A 20,911-nucleotide genomic window follows, 5' to 3' on the forward strand; every position below is an offset into this window, starting at 1 on the left:
CAAGAGATCGAGACCATCCTGGCTAACACGGTGAAACCCCGTCTCTACTAAAAATACAAAAAAAAATTAGCCGGGCATGGTGGCAGGCGCCTGTAATCCCAGCTACTCGGGAGGCTGAGGCAGGAGAATGGCGTGAACCCGGGAGGAAGAGCTTGCAGTGAGCCGAGATCACACCACTGCACTCCAGCCTGGTCGACAGAGTGAGACTCCGTCTCAAAAAAAAAAAAAAAAAAAAAGCGAAACTCCCTCTGGAAAAAAAAAAAAAAAGAAAGAAAAGAAAAAAGAAAAAGGCAAGGGCTGGATACCTAGTGTGGAGATTTACTGCGAAGCTAATGGGCGCTCGAAAGGCTGAGTGTGGAGGGGAAGCCAGGTTGCTATTAGAATACATCTCAGGTAAGTTGTCCATGAAGATCAAAAGGCAGAGAAACCAATCTCCAAGATTCCAGTAACGTGCCGTGGTTTATTTTCCGGAACTTAAAAAAAAAAACAAAAAACTCACTTTTATATGTAATTTTGTGTTTATCTTTTGTATTCTTGAAGAGGGTCTCCAAAAGCAAATAAGCCCCCAGCCCCACAAAACCTGGGCTTATAATGGAGAAGAGGAGATGCTATTTTAGATAAGGTGATTCAGGAAAACAGCAAAGACCTGGAGGAAGAGATAGAGTCAAGGAGGGAAAAGTTGTAGAGCCACAAAGGTGTTAAGGGACCAGGCTTCTCACAGGAGACATAAGTTAGATTTAAAGATAGGGTCTGATTTGAAGACGCAAACAGCAAAGGCTGCCAGGGAATGTCCCAAGACATCTGGACACACAGTCTGACACACCACATACAGAGTCACTTTTATTCAGTAAATGTGTATTTTAGTGCCTCCCACAGGGATGGACCAGTGAACAAAACAATGTCCCTGCCATCCTGGGGTATAGAGTACTGTGTGTCTTGGGGTTGCAGACAGGAATCATGCCACCGTAAATAAATCTATAATACATGGCTAGGCGCAGTGGCTCATGCCTGTAATCCCAGCACTTTGGGAAGCTGAGGCAGGCAGATCACCTGAGGTCAGGAGTTCCAGACTAGTCTGGCCAACATAGTGAAACCCCATCTCTACTAAAAATACAAAAAATTAGCCGGGTGTGGTGGCAGTACTTGTGATTCCAGCTACTCAGGAGGCTGAGGCAGGAGAATCGCTTGAACCTGGGAGGCAGAGGTTGCAATGAGCTGAGATCACGCCACTGCACTCCAGCCTGGGTGACAGAGAGACTCCGTCTCCAAAAAAAAATAAAAATTAAATAAAGCCCAAATCTATAATATAGCTACTGGTGATAAAGGATATGAAGAAAAGTAAAGCAGAGTAAGGGAGCTGTAGTGGAGAAGAGGAGAGACTATTTTAGATAAGGTGGTTCAGGAAAACAGCAAAAATCTGAAGGAAGACATAGGATCAGAGATCAGGGAATGTGACCCAGAGGGGGCCAAGTGCAAAGGCCCTGAGGCAGGAGGGCTGAACTGGGTGATGGAGATGGAGATTGGTGGGAGATGAGATCAGAAAGGGGGCAGGAGCCAGATCAAAGAAGGTCTTGGAGGGGAGATCAAAGAAGGTCTCTTTGGGGAGAACGTTGGTGCTATGGTTCGAATGTCCCTGCCACAACTCATATTGAAATAAAAAATTCAATTGCTACTGTCTTAAAAGATGGGGCTTTTTTTCTCTTTGAGACAGGGTCTCACTCTTGTGCCCCAGGCTGGAGTGCAGTGGGTTGATCATGGCTCACAGCAGCCTCAACTGCCTGGACTCAAGCAGTCCTCTGCCTTGGCCTCCTGAGCAGCTGGAACTACGGATGTGTGCACCACGCCTGGCAAATTAAAAAAAAAAAAAATTTTTTTTTTTTTCACAGAGACAGGGTCTTGCTGTGTTGCCTGGGCTGGTTTCCAACTCCTGAGCTCAAGCAGTCCTCCCACTTCAGCCTCCCAAAGTGTTGGGATTACAGGCCTGAGCCACTGCACTGGGCAGAGTGGGGCCTTTAAGAGGTAATTAGGTCAGCTGGGTGAGGTGGCTCACTCCTGTAATCTCAGAACTTTGGGAAGCCGAGGTAGGTGGATCACCTGAGATCAGGAGTTTGAGACCAGCCTGACCAACGTGGTGAAACCCCATCTCTACTAAAAGTACAAAAATTAGCGAGGTGTGGTGGCATGCGCCTAAAATCCCAGCTTCTCAAGAGGCTGACGCAGGAGAAAAAAAAAAAGATAATTGGATCATGAGGGCTCTGCCCTCTTGAATAGATTAATACTGTTATCATGGGAGTGGCTCCTGATGGATGGATGACATTTGGCCCAATTTCCTGTCTCTCGTTTGCTTCCACCTTCTGCCCTTCCATCCTGGGACAGCCCTTTGCCAGATACTGCATGAAGTTCTTGCACTTTCCAGCCCCTAAAACTGTGAAGCTGTGAGCAAAATAAACTTTGGTTTTTGTTTTTTTTTTAAGACGGAGTCTCACTGTCACCCAGGCTGGAGTGCAACAGCATGATCTCGGCTCACTGCAACCTCTGCCTCCCAGGTTCAAGTGATTCTCCTGCCTCAGCCTCCTGAGTAGCTGGGATTACAGGCACCCACCACCACGCCCAGCTAATTTTTGTATTTTTAGTAGAGACTGGCTTTCGCCAGGTTGGCTGGTCTTGAATTCCTGACCTCAGGTGATCCACCCGCCTCGGCCTCCCAAAGTGCTGGGATTACAGGTGTGAGCCACCTCGCCCGGCCTAAACTTTGATTCTTTACAAATTATCCAGTCTGTGGTTTTCTGATTTAGCCAGCACAAAACGGGCTAAGACACTTGGATTTTACTGCAATGGGAAGCCATAAAAGGTGTTCGGAACAAACACAGGAACAGACTTTTTTACTTTTTTTTTCTTTCTTCCTTTTTTCTTTTTCTTTTCTTTCCTTTTTTTTTTTTTTTTTTTTTTTTAATTTATTGAGACAGAGTCTCACTCTGTTGCCCAGGGTGGAGTGCAGTGGCACGATCTCAGCTTACTGCAAGCTCCACCTCCCAGGTTCACACCATTCTCCTGCCTCAGCCTCCCGAGTAGCTGGGACTACAGGTGCCTGCCACCACACCCGGCTAATTTTTTGTGTTTTTAGTAGAGATGGGGTTTCACCATGTTAGCCAAGATGGTCTCGATCTCCTGACCTCGTGATCCACCTGCCTCGGCCTCCCAAAGTGCTGGGATTACAGGCATGAGCCACCTCACCCAGCCGAGTCTCTCTTTTTTACCCAGGCTGGAGTGCAGTGGAGAAATCTCAGCTCACTGCAACCTCTGTCTCCCGGGTTCAAGCGATTCTCCTGCCTCAGCCTCCCGAGTAGCTGGGATTACAAGCACAAACTACCACGCCCAGCTAATTTTTGTATTTTTAGTAGAGACGGGGTTTCACCATGTTGGCCAGGCTGGTCTCGAACTCCTCATCTCAAGTGATTCACCGGCCTTGGGCTCCCAAAGTGCTGGGATTACAGGCGTAGCCACCACACCTGGCCTCTTTCTTTTTTGAGACAGGGTCTCCCTCTCTTGCCCAGGCTGGAGTGCAGTGGTGTGCCCACAGCTTATTGTGGCCTCAACCTCCTGGGCTCAAACAGTCTTCCCACGTCAGCCTCCCAAGAAGCTGGGACTACAGATGTGTGCAACCACACCCAACTAATTTTTAATTTTTTTGTAGAGACGGGGTCACACTTTGTTGCCCAGGCTCCCTTTTTTATTTTAATTTTTTAAAATTTTATTATTATTATTTTGAGATGGAGTTTCACTCTTGTTGCCCAGGCTAGAGTACAATGGCGCAATCTCCACTCACTGCAGCATACGCCTCCCAGGTTCAAGCAATTCTCCTGCCTCAGCCGCCTGAGTAGCTGGGATTACAGGCACGTGCCACCACACCTGGTTAATTTTTGGGTTTTTAGTAGAGACAAGGTTTCACCCTGTTGGCCAGGCTGGTCTTGAACTCCTGACCTCAGGTGATCCACCCACCTCAGCCTCCCAAAGTGCTGGGATTACAGGCGTGAGCCACCACACCCGGCCAATTTTTATTTTTTTGAGACAAAGTCTCTGTTGCCCAGGCTGGAGTGCAGTGTCCCAGTCTGGGATTACAGGCGTGAGCCACCACACCCGGCCAATTTTTATTTTTTTGAGACAAAGTCTCTGTTGCCCAGGCTGGAGTGCAGTGTCCCAGTCTTGGCTCACTGCAGCCTCCACCTCCCTGGTTCAAGCAATTCTCCTTTGTCAGCCTCCGGAGCACCTGGGATTACAGGCAGCCATCACCATGCCTGGCTAATTTTTATATTTTTAGTAGACACAGGGTTTCACCATACTGGCCAGGTTGGTCTCAAACTCCTGACCTCAAGCAATAACGTCCGCCTCAGCCTCACAAAGTGCTGCAATTATAGGCATGAGCCATCACGCCCGGCCCTGTCATTTTTAAAAGATCATTTTAAATGCACTGTAGTAATTTTACTGCTGATGGGCAAGGGTGGAATCAAGAAAACTAGTTAGGAGGCTACTGCTGTAATTGAAGGGAGAGATGACAGTGTGCACTCCGGAATAGGGTGATTTTGGAATATGCTTTGATGAGCAAAGGTAAAGCTGTCAGTATTTGCTGCTGAGTTGGTTGAAAGGTGAGAGAGACTGGAGTCAAGGACTACTCCAGGGTTTTTAAAACCACTATTGGGAAAAATGGAGTTGTCATACAGTAAAGTAGAGAAGACTGGGGGAGGAGCCGGTAGGAGGACTGGAAATGTGGAATTGGGGTTTAGACACAGTAAGTTCATTGCATCAGGTGGAGGTGTTGTATTGAGTAGGCAGTTGGAGATACAGACCTGGAGTCTGTGGGAGACAGTGGGGTTTCTTTGGTGGGGGGGTCATCGGCATCTAAGTGCTATTCGAAGTCATGGGACTGCAGAAGATTATTAACACTGTGAATATGCACAAGCTTGAAAACAAGTATGAACGTATGGAAGAGAGGGGGTCACACTTTACCTCTTATTATCCCACCCCCAGGGGTGACCTTGTGAGCCACACCACACAGGTACACACATGCACGCACATGTACACACACTGTCACACAGGGGCAAAGGGGGTTGGCGAGAGCGGGACTGAGAGCAGATCCCAAGCCTCAGAAACCCATGCCACCTGGGCCCCTGTGTGGCCTTCCTGGATGCTGTAGGGATAGCAGATCTGTCTGGGTCAGCAGGGCAAGGAGACTGGCAGGAGGGGGTGGCTGGGAGGCCTCTTCCTCCAAGAGCAGGGGCAGCACATCATCCAACAGGCAGAGAAGACCCTCATCCGGAGGTAGGGGCAGGTCAGGGTGGAGTGCCTGCCTCCTTCCCCCAGTGCCCCACACAAAGCTCCAAGAACTCCAGCAGGCTCCTGTCTGCTTCCACTTCCCAGGCTTTCTGTGGTCATGTCCCTGCCCACTCCAAAGGGCCATCCCCCTCAGCCTTCCCTCCCTCTCAGACCCAGCTGAATCCCTGCCTCTTTACCGCCCCCTCCTGGGGCACTCCTGCCCCCTTCCTCTGCTGCATCCTCACCTGGCCTCTTATCTGTTCACACCTCCCCCGCACCAGACCTCCACAGAAGTTCAGACAGTGGCTCTACAACCCTACTGGCCCCTATCAATGACTCCTGCCCCCCGGGACCCTCCACTGGGCTCAGGAAAGACAGGCCATTGTAGCAAAGTAGCCAGTCCTGTAGCCCCAGCTGGACCTCCTGGTGAGGCAGCTTCGCAGATGGTAGGGATCTCTCAGTCCTCCGGGGCAGAACAGGGTGAGTGGGGCTGTCTCCCTTTGATTCACTTAGCCCTCTTTCTTCATTACACATTTGCAAAATATGACAGTAGTCATATTACTATTTGTTCTAATAGTCTTTGCTGGCTATTAAACCTCTATACTAGCACTTTCAGGCGTTATCTCCACCATTACTAAAACCAATTAGATAGGTATTATTATACCCATTTTACAGATAAGAAAGACTCAGAGGGCTGGACGCGGTGGCTCAGGCCTGTATGCCCAGCAATCTGAGAGGCCGAGGTGGGCGGATCACTTAAGGTCGAGAGTTTAAGACCAGCCTGACAAACATGGAGAAACCCCGTTTCTACTGAACATACAAAATTAGCCGGTATCCCAGCTACTTGGGAGGCTGAGGCAGGAGAATCACTTGAATCTGGGAAGCGGAGATTGTGGTGAGCCAAGATTGCCCCATTGCACTCCAGCCTGGGCAACAAGAGCAAAACTCTGTCTCAGAAAAAAAAAAAAAAAAGAAAGAAAAGAAAGACTCAGAGAAAGCAGGGAATTTGCCTGAGGTCTCATGGCTAATGGGGTCTAAGTCACAACCTGACTCTACCCCAAGCCAATTCCCACCTAACTCCTCCTGCAGATGCCCCTTGGATATCCGGAGACTGTGTCTGGGCTTTAATATGGACTTGAGGTGTGATCCTGGGCTGGCTTCTTTCTGGACCTTGGTTTCTGAGTTTTTCGGTTGGTTGGTTGATTTGATTAATTGACAGGGTCTCACTCTGTCACCGAGGCTGGAGTGCAGTGGCCCCATCATGCTCACTGCACCCTCCAACTCCTGGGCTCAAGGAATGGTGCCACTGTGCTGATTTTTAAATTTTCTTTATTTTTGTAGAGATGGGGGTCTCACTGTGTTGCTCTGGCTGGTCTCCAACTTCGGGGCTTGAGCGATCCTCCTGCCTCCGCCTCCCAAAGCGCTGGCATTACAGGCGACAGCCATCGCGCCTAGCTGCGCTAGTAAAACTGGCTAACGCAATCTATCTTAATTAGCCACCCACAGCTGCTACCGCTGCCCCATCCCCAGGGACCACACAGACCCAGGGGACAAAGAAGGGCGCGGGAGACAGCGGCTGAGGAAGCCTTTACTGCGGGGCGGCCGGAGGATCGCCGAGCTCAGGGTCCCCCACCCCACTGGCCCCGGCCTCGGCACCTGCCCCAGGCCCGGCCCCGCCCCCAGCCCCGGCCCCAGCCTCGGCGTTTGCCGGACAGTCGCCGAACACTTTCCGGTGCATGGCGGTGACGTAGTTGGAGCCGCTGGGGTCGTCCAGGCGCATCCGCAGCAGGGGCAGGAAGCGCTCGGTGGTGAAGTAGCGCAGGGTCGGCTTCGGGGCGCGCAAAGCGGTGAGGAAGACCTGCGGCGGCGGGAGGAGAGCTGTGGCCCCCGCCGCGCGCCGCAGAACGCACCGCCCCCGCTCCTGGAGTCCAGCCCGGCGCTCACCTCCGCCACCTCCTCAGGGTTCTGCGCCGCCTCGCGAAAGACCTGCTTGCTGTGGGCGAGGTATTGGTAGAAGCGGTGGAAGGTGTGGATGTCCGTGCGGTCCAGCACCTCGTCTGGGCTGCCCAACACCTTCTCCATGAAGGCGGTGTGCACTGGGCCGCACTCGATCAGGCTCAAGCTGCCGGCCCGAGAGCAACGAGTGGGAGGGGGCGGACGCGAGCCAGGCCCCAGTCCCAGCCCCAACCCCAGTCCCAGCCCCAACCACGTCCCGGGCTCCGACCGCGAGCAGCACCGCTGCGCTGGGAAGTGAGGCGGAAAGGGCGCTGGGGATAACCAGAACATTTGAAACGCGGGTTCCTGCCGGAGCAGCCCTCCCAAATCCATCTGAGGCTACGAGGGAGCCCTGGTGTTAGGATTCGAATCTGGCGGGGTCCCTGGCCGCTGTGTGACCTTGGGCCAGTCACCTAACCTCTCTGGGCTGGAGCTTCCCTATAACAATACCAACACTTCAGCAGCCAGGTCAGCAGGTGGCAAAATGCGTGCCATGCGCTCAGCCTGGCACACAGCTAATGTGAGCCGGGCAGGGAGGGCCAGGGAGATCGCCCCAGAGCGGCTCCCGCAGGACGGGGTGCTCGGGGTCTCTAGGTCAGAGTTCAGAGGGTTCGGGGAACGGGGGTGTTGACTCACTGGACCCCAAAGGGCAGCAGCAGAACCGCCAGACTCTCGCATAAGCCTTCGAGCGCGAACTTGCTGGCGCAGTAAACGTCATTGAAGGGCAGCCCTTAGGTGGGGAGACGAGGTTCATGAGGCGCAGCGGCCAGGGGGTCATCCCCGGGCAGACGGTGCCCCTCCAAGCTGACGGCACCCCCCCGACCCCCCCTACCCCCCCGCGGAACCTGCCTTCCAGGCTCAGCTCCGCACACAAAGAATCTGGAGCTGCGGAGCCCACTCCCTACCACTCACCCATCAATCCTCCCACGCTCCCGGTCACCAACACGCGTCCCGAACCACGCCTCTTCATGTCTGGCAGGAAGGCCTGCAGCACCCGCACAGTCCCCACCACGTTCACGTCCAGCACAGAGGCCACAGCGTCCTCCCCCAGCGCCTCCAGAGGCCCCAGCAGGCCCAGGCCTGCGTTACACACTGCGGGGACATAGGCCCGACCAGCCCGCCTCAGCATCACCCTCAGCATGGCCTGTCCCCTCGTGCTCCCTGGGCCTGGGGACATGTTGGTTTCAACGCAGGGCGGAGAAGGCTCCTAGGAGCCCACATGTTTCCAGGAGGCTCACCCAGCACGTCCACACGGCCCTCGGTCACGCGTTCCCGGGCAGCGGCCACGGATTTTGAGTCCCTTACATCCAGCTGCAACGTCTCCAGGGATCCCGGAGGGCACGCCAGGGCCCGGGCCGCCTCCCACAGCCGGCCCTGTGTTTTCAGGTCCCTCAACGTGGCATACACTGGAGGTTTTGGGAGACGAGGAAGATCTGACTTCCCTCTGGCCTCCAAGGGCTCCTCCCTTCTCTCCCTCCCTGTCTATACCTTTGAAGCTCTGGGATGGGTCTGAAGCCAGACGTACGGCCAAGTGCAGGCCAATGCCCGAGGAACAGCCGGTGATGAGCACCACGGTGCGGGCCATGGTGAGACTGTGGGCAGAGGCCGGGGCTCTGCGCTGGATATCACCTGCTTCGCCCCGCCCCGCCTGCGGGCCCCCACCCCTTGTTGTGTCTCCCACGCAATCTCAAGGATAAGCCTTCCTGCGGGTCCCTGGCCCGCTCTCCCCACCCTGTTCTGAGCCAAAACAGACGTGAGCCCACTGCTTGGAACAACAAACTGTCCTGGTTGCTGGCCAGAGGGAGGGGAGGCTTTACAAGCAGGTGTGGGTTCTCATGTGGGCACAGAGTGGCCCCCTGGGCAGATTCCCCTGGGTTTGCCTCTGTGCCACAGAAGCGATTATAGTGACCGCAGTTTGCTGCAGAGGCTGTGAAAGTAAAGGCGTTGGGAGGTGGGAGATGATTGTATATGTGTTGGTTTCGTCCAGGGTTCCTAGCTCATAACTCACACGACCATGGTTACAGTCTTTCGTTGTCATGTTGGGGCGCCTCAGGCCTCAAAAAACAGCCTCTCCTCTCTCTGACCTTCTCCTGTCCTCTTTTCAGCTGCCCAAGGCAGGACTCTAATCTGATTGTGGGTTGTAGAATCCTCATTCCAGAGTGGGTCCTTGCCCCATACCCTGGAGAAAGGAATGCTGCACAAAGGCCCAGAGAATCTGGACTGGCCTTGCTGGGCTTAGATCAGACCCTTTTTGCCCAATCACATTATCACGGTTGTCCATGCTTCAGTCATGGACAGCCAATGGAGTTCTCTATAAAAGGCCCAAAGGACAGGGTTCCGGAAGCTTGAGAGCTGAACGTCTGGAGGCTGACAGAAGGTGAAGAACTCATCCATGTGCCCAGAGGGTGACGTAACCCCAACTCTACGGAGATAGAAGCTCCTGCTCTGGGCCCTTCCAGACTGCCCCGTCTGTATCTCTTCATGTGGCTGTTTATTTCTATTCTTTAAAATACCCTTTGAGGCTGGGCATGGTGGCTCATGCCTATAATCTCAGCACTTTGGGAGGCCAAGGCAAGGGGATTGCTGGAGCCCAGGAGTTCAAGACCAGCCAGGGCAACAGAATGAGACCCCGTCTTTGCAAAAACTACAAAAAAATTAGCCCCACTTGCGGGGTGGGGCGCTAAGGCGGGGGGTTTGGGGGTATGGAGGCTGTAGTGAGCCGAGATCATGCCACTGCACTCCAGCCTGGGTGACGGAGCCAGATCCTGCCACTGCACTCATTCTGGATGACAGAGTGAGACCCTGTCTCAAAAAAGAAAGAAAGAAAAAAAATTTTTTCCTCTGTAATAATGCAGTAAACATAATAAGGGTTTCCCTGTGTTTCATGGGTCGTTGTAGCAAATGAGTTGACTCCAAAGAGGGGAAGGGGGTCACGGGAACTCCAACTTGAAGCCAGTCAGTCAGAAGTTCCAGGGATCAGGACATGTAACCAGTGGGAAGGAGGGGGTGGTCTCATGGGTCTGCACCCTAACCCTGTGGGATCTGATGCTGTCTCTGGTTGATTACATTGGAACTGAATTAGAGGACACCAGCTGATGTCTGCTGCTTGGTGTGTGGGGAAAATCCTCCAAATATTTGGTCACAGAAGTCTTCTGTGTTGGTGACTGTTGCTGTGGCATGCCAGCAAAGGACAAACACGGTTTGAAAAGAGGTTTTCCTGCAACAGAGGGGCATTCTCTGTTCAAAGGTCAGGGGTTAGTATTAAAAAGAGGGACGTGGCCGGGCATGGTGGCTCACTCCTGTAATCCCAGCACTTTGGAAGGCTGAGGCAGGTGGATCACTTGAGGTCAGGAGTTAAAGACCAGCCTGGCCAACATGGTGAAACCTCATCTCTGTGAAAAATACAAAAATTAGCTGGGCGTGATGGCACAGGCCTGTAGTCCTAACGCCCCGGTAGACTGAGGCAGGAGAACTGCTTGAACCCGGGAGGCGGAGGTTGCAGTAAACCAAGATGGTGCCACTAAACTCCAACCTGGGTGACAGAGCAAGACTCTAGCTTGGAAAAAAAAAAATTAGCCTGGTGTGGTGGTGCATGCCTGTAGTCCCAGCTACCCGGGTGGCTGAGGCACAAGAACTGCTTGAACCCAGGAGGCAGAGGTTGCAGTGAGCCGAGACTGTGACATTGTACTCAAGCCTGGGCAACAGAGCAAGGCTCCGTCACAAACAAACAAAAACAGGGACGTGAGGCAAAGGATGGGAGAACAGGTCCCACCCCAGGTCCACGCTATAGCCCTGAGTCCTCCCAAGCGTGGCAGCAGTGACCTTCTCATTCTGACAGACCCAGGGGACTCATCAGTTTAAGTGGAAAGAAAACAGTACTTTAATCCCACACTTTGGGTGGTGGTGGAGGGCAGGTCATTTCCCTCCAATCCCCCCAGGCCAGACTCCACCAGCAGGCCATGGGGCCTCCTCCCAGGCCTGGGTTATCCTGTGATATCTGTCCAGCTCTGGGCCCTGGAATCTGCCCCGGCCTGGAATTAGCGGAAAACAAGGCCCAGTGGTGGTGAATCTATCACCAAGAGCCGGCCACCCAGCGGGGGTAATATTTGAGGAAGATCTTCTTGGCCAGGTCCACAGTGTCTCCTCGCGGCTGGCTGGGGTACCTCTGCTTGCTGAGGACGAAGGCCTGCTCCAGTTGGAAGACATTTTTGTCAAACTGGTGCTGTTGGAAAGGGATGCCCTGGGCCACACTGTCAGCCAGCGCCTCCAGGAAGAGCCGCCAGCGAGGGGTGTAGTAGTTGGCCACCAACCCCGCCAGCTGCTTGTTGGCATAGTCCAGGATGTTGCCTTCTGGCCCCCACAGGGTCAGCTGGTAGCGGCTGTTCTGCTCGTAGAAATCGGCCTCGGCCTCACTCACCGCCGCTGCTCGGGCCAGCTCCAGCCAGCTGCCCAGCAAGAAGCGGCTGTCACTAGCCAGCACCTCGTCCAGTGCCGGCAGCAGCTCATAGGCCAGGACGCCTCCAGCCCTCAACAGGGAAGCCAGCTCCTTGCGCAGGTAGGCGCTCCTTGCCTCCTCATAGTACAAGCTGACCAGCTCCTGCACTGCCTGCCGAGTGAGGTCCAGCAGGTCGTAGCGGAAGGCGGGGCTGGCGGCCAGGGAGGGAGCAGATGTGAGCAGCAGCCGCCAGGCCTCAAACACATCGGATCGGTTGTACCAGATGCTGGTATTCATCTGTAGGGACGGCCGCCTGACCAGTGGGCTACGATTGTGGCCCCGGCAGGCCTCCCCGGAGCAGTTGTACACACTCCGGAGCAGTAGCCTCCATGCTGCCCCTGCATCCGGGTGGGAGACCCCATACCGCTGGGCAGCAAAGCTGGTCACCCAGGCTGCCAAATCTGGCACTGGGTCCTTTCGCCAGCCCAGCTCAGCCATGAGGGAATAGACCACTTCGTTCTGGCTGATGCCCTCGGGGGCCATGCCCGTGCCTACCATGGTGGAGTTGGGGAAGAGGCGGGCAGCTTCTGGGCCTCCGTTCACTGCCTCTAGGGCTCCAAAAAGACCATGGTTTCCCCCAAAGTTGTGCAGCATGCACCAAATGAAGGGCTGGCCCTGGAAGGAGGCGGTGCGGGTGTACACAGGCTGGCTCTCAGCAAACAGGTCCAGAACCAGGAGGCGGCCACGGGGCACAGCCCCCAGCACAGCCCCGATCTGGGCGGGCCCCCAGAACTGGGGCTGGTGCTGGAAGAGCCAGCCTTGGAGCAGCCACACAGCCTCAGTATCCACTGTGGACAGGAGGTAGGGGGAACAGAGAAGAGGAGTGATGAGACAGAGGGCCAGGGAATGTTCACCCCACTCTACGGACGACTCTGTCTATCCCAGGTCATGGCTTCCCATGACCCCCACCAGCGGGACGCTCTTGGCACATACGCGTCCCCCTGAAAACTCAGGGTTCAGCAGCTTGGGTGAACATCACAGTTACCCAGAGGGCTCCTTAAAACATGGAGGTTTCTGAATGGGCGCGGTGGCCCACACCTATAATCCCAGCACTCTGAGGGGCTGAAGCGGGTGGATCACTTGAGCCCAGGAGTTCCAGACCAGCCCGGCCAATGTGGGGAAACCCTGTCTATACTAAAAATACAAAAATTAGCCTAGCGTAATGGCAGGCGCCTGTAATCCCGGCTACTCAGGAGGCAGAGGCACAAGAATCACTTGAACCCATGAGGCAGAAGTTGCAGTGAGCTGAGATTGTGCCACTGCACTCCAGTCTGGGCGACAGACTAAGACTCTGTCTCAAAAACAAAATCAAGGCCGGTCGCAGTGGATCACGCCTGTAATACCGGCACTTTGGAAGGCCGAAGAGGGTGGATCACCTGAGGTCAGGAGTTTGAGACCAGTCTGGCCACCATGGTGAAACCCTGTTTCTACTAAAAATACAAAAATTGGCCAGGCGAGGTGGCTCACACCTGTAATCCCAGCACTGTGGGAGGCTGAAGTGGGCGGATCATTTGAGGTCAGGAGTTCGAGACCACCTTGACCTACATAGTGAAACCCTGTCTCTACTAAAAATACAAAAATTAGCTGAGTGTGGTGGGGGGGCACTTGTAATCCCAGCTACTCAGGAGGCTGAGGCAGGAGAATCGCTTGAACTCAGGAGGCAGAGGTTGCAGTGAACTGAGATCGTGCCACTGCACTCCAGCCTGGGCAACAGAGTGAGACTCCGTCTCAAAACAAACAAAAATTGCCAGGCGTGGTGGTGCATGCCTGTAGTCCCAGCTACTCGGGAGGCTGAGGCAGAAGAATTGCTTGAACCTAGGAGACAAAGGTTGCAGTGAGATGAGATTGTGCCACTGCACTCCAGCCTGGGCAAGAGTGAGACTCTGTCTCAAAAAAAAAAAAAAAAAAAATGTAGCTTCTGCTTCAGGTCTTGGGTAGGGCCTGAGAATTTGCCATCTCACAGCTTGGGCTGCTGCTGCTGCTGGTTTTGGGTCACACTTGGAGCAGTGCTGCTCAAGAAAGGCTGAGCTGATCTGTTCCCTTCCTGGCCAACACAGACGCCTCTCCACTAAGTCATTCCTGACTTGGGAGCCCTCCCCTCCACTCCTCCTTTAAGTGGCAGGAAGGAGCCCTGCCTTCACGGTTTTGTAGCAGGATGCGCACTTAGCAGCTTTAGGCACATCCACTTACTTCCTGCCTGCAGTGCCTACTTCAGCAACCACGCAGAGATGAAACAAAATCCTTGTTCATAGCTAGCTCTTAGTGGCCTTCGCTCTGGGCCAGGCGTTATTGTACCTATGAGGTAGTCCCAGTTTACAGGAAAAGCAAATGAGACACTGGGAAGGAGGTCATGAGTCATAAGTCACGCGGCCAGGAAACAGGAGCGCCAGGTGTGACCCAGGTTCTCAGCTTCCAGAGCTCACCTCTCAACCACAGTGGGATTCACTGAGACAACGCGTGTGTACAAGTGCTTGGTAAACTATAAAGTACTGTGTGTTATGGTGAGGCATTATTCCAGTCCCTCTGCCTACCCCTATTGGCATCTGCTACTCCCTTCCTTTTGAGGGTCTGGGGGGCTCTCCCACCCCACCCAGGCACTGTACCTGCAATCATGGCCTCATAGACGGCAGTGGTGGCTGCAGCAAGGTAGGAGGGCTCTGAGGAGGGTGGCTGCATCTCGTTGAACGTGTCAGCCCCATAGATGTGGTCTGTGCCAAACTCTTTGATCAGCTCTCGCAGGAAGAGGCTCCCGATGATGGGGAATATGGGGTCTTCTGGAGCCAGAAGGAAGGAGCAGGAGTAGGAACAGTTAAAGTGTCCCCAACTGCCCATCTTCGTGACATTGACCCGAGGGAATACCCTAGTGGGGAGCAAAAGCTCAGACATTTCATGGAAGCCGCCATAGTGTTCATCATAGTGTTCACCAGCCTCGCCAACTTCTCTACAGCTCCCGGGGCACATCCTGGTTTCTCTCTCCTCTATGGCTTTGTACAGGCTATGCTCTCTGCCTAGAGTCCTTTCTTCTTCCCTGGCCACCTTCTCTGAAAAACTTTCACTATCTCTCCCCTTCCTGTGGCCTGAAATAAGCAACACTCCTTTTTCTTTCCTTTCTTTCTTTTTTTTTTTTTTTTGAGACACAGTCTCGCTCTGTCGCCCAGGCTGGAGTGCAGTGGCGCATTCTCAGCTCACTGCAAGCTCTGCGTCCCGGGTTCACGCCGTTCTCCTGCCTCAGCCTCCCTAGTAGCTGGGACGACAGACGCCCACCACCACACCCAGCTAATTCTTTGTATTTTTAGTAGAGATGGGGTTTCACTGTGTTAGCCAGGATGGTCTCGATCTGCTGACCTCGTGATCCACCCGTCTTGGCCTCCCAAAGTGCTGGGATTACAGGCGTGAGCCACCGCACCCGGCCTTTTTTTTTTTTTTTTAATTATACTTTCAGTTCAGTTCTGTGCAGAACATGCAGGTTTGTTGCATAGGTATACATGTGCCATGGTGGTTTGCTGCACCCATCAACCCGTCCTCTAGGTTTTCAGCCCCGCATGCATTAAGTATTTGTCCCAATGCTATCCCTCCCATTGACCCCCACACCTCGAAAGGCCCTGGTGTGTGATGTTCCCCTCCCTGTGTCCGTGTGTTCTCATTGTTCAACTCCCACTATGAGTGAGAACGTGAGATGTTTAATATTCTTTCCTTTTTTTTTTTTTTTTTTTGAGATGGAGTCTCACTTCTGTCACCCAGGCTGGAGTGAAGTGGCGTGATCTCAGCTCACTGCAGTCTCTGGCCCCTGGCTTCAAGAGATTCTCCTGCCTCAGCCTACTGAGTAGCTGGGATTACAGGAGCCCGCCACCACGCCTGGCTAACTGTTGTACTTTTAGTAGAGATGGGGTTTTGCCATGTTGGCCAGGCTGGTCTTTAACTCCTGACCTCAGGTGATCCACCCGCCTCAGCCTCCCAAAACGCTAGGATTACAGGCATTAGCCACAGCGTCCGTCCAAGCAACACTCATTTTTCAAGGCTGGGCTCTGCCCTGAGCCCTTCCTGCCCCTCTCTCCCGGCAGAGGAGAGCGGAACCCACATATATTCCTGTCCTTGTCCCCACATTGTATCCTTCAGCCAATATATCTCCCCTATCAGTGGCAAGCCCTTGGGCACCTTTCTTGCCGCCTCCCAGGACCCAGCACAGCCAGTTCTGGCAGTCCCAGACAGCTGGACCAAGTTTATTGAATGAATGAGTGGGTTTCCTGCCACCTGGTGATGGGGGCAAGAGGCAGGCAGGGAGGCCACTGGCATGCATTAAGTCCTATGAGAGTATGAGAGCCAGACACTAGCAGGTGCAAAGGAGGTCATGGGGGGCACTAGCAAGGCTTCCTGAAGGAGGGGAGGTCTCAGGTGGGCCTTGAAGACTTTTCCCAACCACATGTGAGAGGATGGCTGGGAAGCACAGAGGAACAAGGGACACTGGAGCACCCCTGCTGCCACTCAAAAGGGCTGCCATTTGCTAGCACTCTGTGCAAAGTCACAGATAGATCGAGAGATAATTACAAACCCTACAGCAAAGTAGGTAGAGATCCCATTTTACAAGTAAGGAAACTGAGGCACAGAGCAGTCATGTCATCTGCCTGAAGTCACACAGCTAATTAGTAGCAGAGTCAAAAATCAAACCCAGGCCTACGTCCAGAGCTTGTTTGTTTGTTTGTTTGAGACAGAGTTTCACTCTTGTCACCCAGGCTGGAGTGCAATGGCGTGATCTCGACTCACTGCAACGTCTGCCTCCCAGGTTTAAGCAGTTCTCCTGTCTCAGCCTCCTAAGTAGATGGGATTACAGGCGTGTGCCACCATGCGCAGCTCATTTTTATATTTTTAGTAGAGACAGGGTTTCACCATGTTGGCCAGGCTGGTCTCAAACTCCTGACCTCAGGTGATCCCCCAACTTGGCCTCCCAAAGTGCTGGGATTATAGGCGTGAGCCACTGCGCCTGGCCCAGAGCTTCAGTTTTTAAGTCATGTTCTAGAAGGGAATAAAATTCTCTCTCTGAGCTAAGTGGAGGCGGTGAGCGGAACCTCACCTGGTGACAGCCTCAGGAACATGCCCCGCGAATGCAGGTAGCACTGGGGTCATGCCGAAGGAGCGCATCCGGTCCAGGACCCGGTGCTGGAGGAACAGAAGGAAGGGTGGTGAGCATGGCCACTGCTGTCCTATGAGGAGGCCCTCATCTCCCCGGACACGCAGAGCCCCCCGCCTCAGTTAAGAGCCCCGGGGCCGGCCCAATACCACCCTTCCTGGGCCCATGACCATCTATCACCGATTCTGCCCCTTCCCTTTTCCATCCTTTTACCTGCAGGTAAAGCTGCTTGATGTGCCAGGAGGGGGGCAGGGGGCCATCCCAGGTGTGCAGGTTGCCCATTCGCCCCCAGGCCAGGAAGGCAGGACCAGTAAAGAACTCATTGATCTCTGCCTGGGTCAGGCCCAAGGCCAGGTACACCTGAGGAAGAAGGGTCCACACATAGAAATATATTCATCTCCATTCATTCATTCATTCATTCATTCAACAACCATTCACTCATTGCTTCTTTGTGCTGGGCGCTAGGGCTACTGAGACAAAATCCGAATCCTGCCATCAAGGAGCCCACAGCCCAGAGGACAGAGACTTGTGAGTACGTGAGTTCACTGTGTCGCCTTTGTCACATGGGTGAGGAGATGGGGCACAAAGGAGCTTTCCCCCAAGAGGAAGGCCTTAGAAGGCTTCATGGAGCAAGGGTGCCAGATGGAAGGGCAGGGCAGCTGTGTGAAGAGCTCAAGCAGCGCCTGGAGCAGCCGTTGCAGCACAGAGGCTTCCAGGGAGGCAGATCTAGAGCTGCCTATGAGTTGAATCCAAGGGACCAGGTGATTGGCTGCATAGGGGAGATGGGGGAAGGAGCCCCATTCCTCAAACTGGAAGCCTCGGTTTTTTGTTTTTTGTTTTTTTTTTTCAGACAGAGTCTCACTCTGTTGCCCAGGCTGGAGTGCAGTGGCACGATCTCAGCTCACTGCGACCTCCACCTCTAGGGTTCAAGCAAGTCTCTGGCCTCAGGCTCCCAAGTAGTTAGGACTACAGGCGCGCCACCACACCCAGCTAATTTTTTGTGTTTTAGTAGAGACGGGGTTTCACCATGTTGGCTAGGATGGTCTCGATCTCCTGACCTCGTGATCCGCCCGCCTTGGCCTCCCAAAGTGCTGGGATTACAGGCGTGAGCCACCGCGCCCGGCCGGAAGCCTCAGTTTTTAGGAGGCCCAAGCCACTGTGCACGCTGAAAGCACTTCTGGAGAGAGACACTGCGCCCATGCTGGGGGGCGGGTGAAAACACCTAGGGTGGCTCCCGCCATAGGCAGGAGGGTGGGGAGGGGACAGTGGGCACGCACCCGCTGCCAGATGGCCTCCTGGCCGCTCCAGGCCAGTGCCAGGTTGATGCCATTCAGCGCCATCCAGTCTATCTCTCGCTCCCAGCGGGCCCAGTCCCACCACACGAAGGAGTAGCTTTGCGTGCACACATTCTGGTAATAGCGGTACCTGCGGGCAGTGTCATGAGCAGGGGCGCATCCCACCCTGGAGGGTTCACGGCCCTGGAACAAATCCCCCATCCCCCACCTAGAGAAGAAGGGAGGGGCTCCAAGCTCGGCCCTTCTGCTTCACACTGGGAGCCACCCCAGGTGGAGATGGGACCAGGTACCCGGCCTTGGCTTCTGAGGCACTCGTCCCCTGCACTCCCCCAGGGCCCTCTAGCCTGGCGGGTATTTGGGTGGCATATTCCACTTTCATGCCACCCTGCCAGAGCCCCTCCTCTGCACGGTGTTTTACTGGAACGGGGAATCCCTGCCCCCACAATCTAACAGATGGGCAGGGGAGGACAGCTGTGTGAACACATCACTCCACAGTGTGACAGGCGCTGGAACACAGGCCTGTGTGGGGGGATGGGGGCGTCCTTCCTCAGTCCGCAAGTTCAAAGAGAAGGTGGGGGAGGAAGGGAAGAAAATTCACTCATCACCAATTGTGCACCACAAATTCTATGCCCATCATCGTGCAAATCCTCACAATAACACTGCACGGTAGGCGTCTTCTTTCCGTTTTTCAGGTGGGCCAGCCGAGGCTCTGAAAGGCAGAGTGGCTGGCTCAAGGCCACACAGCTGCTGGAGGCAGCGCAGCTGGGACTTCCGGCCAGCGCTCCCCGCTCAGCCTCCCGATTTGGGTGGCAGCGGCTCAGGGAGGGGGTAAGCGCCTCGGGCGCACGCGGGGAAGCTTTGGGGCGGTACCTGTTGGGCGTGGCCTCGGTCAGCTCCCCTGGCACGGCGGGCAGTGGCCGCGGTAGGCGCAGCTGAGAGCCGGACCAGGCCACGTGGCAGCCGCAGAAGTCGCGCAGGTAGCGGTGCAGCCCCGCAGCAGCCGCCACGCCCGTGGAGCCGCGCACCCGAACGCGCGCCGCGCCGCCCCCTCCCAGGCTGTAGGTGTCCAAGCCCGGCTTGGCAGCCAGGGCGCGCTCCACCGACACGGAAAAGTCGGCCGCGGGGCCTGGCCCCAGCAGCCGGGCCACGAGCGCCCGCACGGCCGCCGCCTCCCGGGCCTCGTCGCCTGCCGCGCCCCCGGCCCCGGCCAGGAGAAGGACCCCCACCGCCGCGGCCACCGCCACCGCCTCCATGGTCTCAGCCCTGCGGGTCCCGCGACTGCCAGGGGGCGGGGCGGCCCGCGTCCAATCAGCTGCCGGCCTCCGGCCACGTGGACCCGAAGGCCAAGCCCGGGCTCAGGGCCAAGAGTCCCGGCTTCCGGGTCCCAGGTTACTCCCTTGGGGGCATCTCGTGACCGCACGCGGTGGGGAGCGTGTGACCCCGGCTCCAGGGCCGAAGGGGACCCGCTGGCCCTCACAGAGCGCCTTCGGGTAAAACGCGCTTTCACACGCAAATAACTTCCATCCAACCATCTAATAAATAGACATTTGGAGTTTATTTTGTATCAGGCACTGCCATAGCTACTGCCCTGCTGATGAACGAGAAGACGATCCCTACCGTCCCCGTCAGGGGGTGACCTAGAAACCAGATACTTAACGTAAATAAGGATTTCCATCATAGCTGTGATGCTGCGAAGTAGTGCAAGGGTAAGGTTTCCAAAAGAAGTGACTTTTAATCTGAAACTCAGGGATGAATAGGAATTGGCTAGAAGAGGGAAAGGAAGAGCCTTCCAGACAGAAGAAATGCATTTATTGAAGGCCCTGAGAAGGCAGAGAACTTGCAGATTTGAGGAACTAACAGGCTAGGAGGTTCGAGGAGGGATGGGGCCATGTGAGCCCAGGCCTGCGGTGAAGCAGGGCTGGCGGTCACGTTAAAGGCTGTCCATTGGCAGCAGCAGCAGCAACATGACAGGAGCTATCATTTTGTCAGAAGTTTCCAACCAGAGCGACTCCATCTTGAACAGGGGCTGGGTAAAATGAGGCAGAGACCTGCTGGGCTGAATTCCCAGGAGGTTAGGCCTTCTTCGTCACAGGATGAGACAGGAGGTCAGCACAAGGTAAAAGGTCACAAGACCCCGCTGATAAAACAGAATGCAGCAAAGAAACTGGTCGGCTGGGCGCGGTGGCTCACGCCTGTAATCCCAGCACTTTGGGAGGCCGAGGCGGGTGGATCACGAGGTCAGGAGATCGAGACCATCCTGGCCAACACGGTGAAACCCCGTCTCTTCTAAAAATACAAAAAAGTAGCTGGGCGTGGTGGTGGGCGCCTGTAGTCCCAGCTGCTCGGGAGGCTGAGGCAGGAGAATGGCATGAACCTGGGAGGCGGAGGTTGCAGTGAGCCGAGATCGCGCCACTGCACTCCAGCCTGGGCGACAGAGCAAGACTCCGTCTCAAAAAAAAAAAAAAAAAAAAAAAAAGAAACTGGTCAAAACCTGCCAAAACCAAGACAGGAAGGTGACCTCTGGGCGTCCTCACTGCTCATTATACGCTAATTATAATGCATTAGCATGCTAAAGACACTCCCAGCAGCGCCAGGCAGTTTACAAATGCCATGACAACGTCCAGAAGTTACCCTATATGGTCTAAATAGTGGAAGAACCCTCAGTTGCCGGGGCAGCGAAGGGGGGGATCC

At 54.7% G+C, this 20,911-nt stretch overlaps 2 protein-coding genes and 1 long non-coding RNA gene across 3 annotated transcripts; 1 reads left to right on the top strand and 2 right to left on the bottom strand.

The window, feature by feature from the left end:
• Nucleotides 1–6,622: 6,622 nt before the first annotated feature.
• HSD17B1 (hydroxysteroid 17-beta dehydrogenase 1) lies at nucleotides 6,623–9,417 on the bottom strand. Its single transcript, XM_030808282.1, is given in 7 exon segments — nucleotides 6,623–7,168; nucleotides 7,255–7,432; nucleotides 7,942–8,035; nucleotides 8,218–8,397; nucleotides 8,544–8,750; nucleotides 8,753–8,785; nucleotides 8,788–9,417. Coding segments are annotated over 7 exon segments (1,065 nt in total). The 5' UTR covers nucleotides 8,891–9,417; the 3' UTR covers nucleotides 6,623–6,898.
• On the top strand, nucleotides 8,748–9,514 carry LOC115833610. Its single transcript, XR_004029001.1, has 2 exons — nucleotides 8,748–8,891; nucleotides 9,411–9,514. It is a non-coding gene; the product is annotated as an uncharacterized LOC115833610 (long non-coding RNA).
• Nucleotides 9,515–11,161: 1,647 nt separating this feature from the next.
• Nucleotides 11,162–20,437, bottom strand: NAGLU (N-acetyl-alpha-glucosaminidase). Its single transcript, XM_030808284.1, has 6 exons — nucleotides 19,091–20,437; nucleotides 18,203–18,350; nucleotides 17,139–17,285; nucleotides 16,869–16,954; nucleotides 14,404–14,660; nucleotides 11,162–12,588 (listed from the first exon to the last, which is right to left on the bottom strand). Exons 1-6 carry the CDS (start codon nucleotides 19,471–19,473, stop codon nucleotides 11,378–11,380), a joined length of 2,232 nt encoding a protein of 743 aa, XP_030664144.1. The 5' UTR covers nucleotides 19,474–20,437; the 3' UTR covers nucleotides 11,162–11,377.
• Nucleotides 20,438–20,911: the final 474 nt, after the last annotated feature.

Source organism: Nomascus leucogenys, unplaced genomic scaffold, assembly GCF_006542625.1.
Source record: "Nomascus leucogenys isolate Asia unplaced genomic scaffold, Asia_NLE_v1 Super-Scaffold_285, whole genome shotgun sequence".
NCBI lineage: Eukaryota > Metazoa > Chordata > Mammalia > Primates > Hylobatidae > Nomascus > Nomascus leucogenys.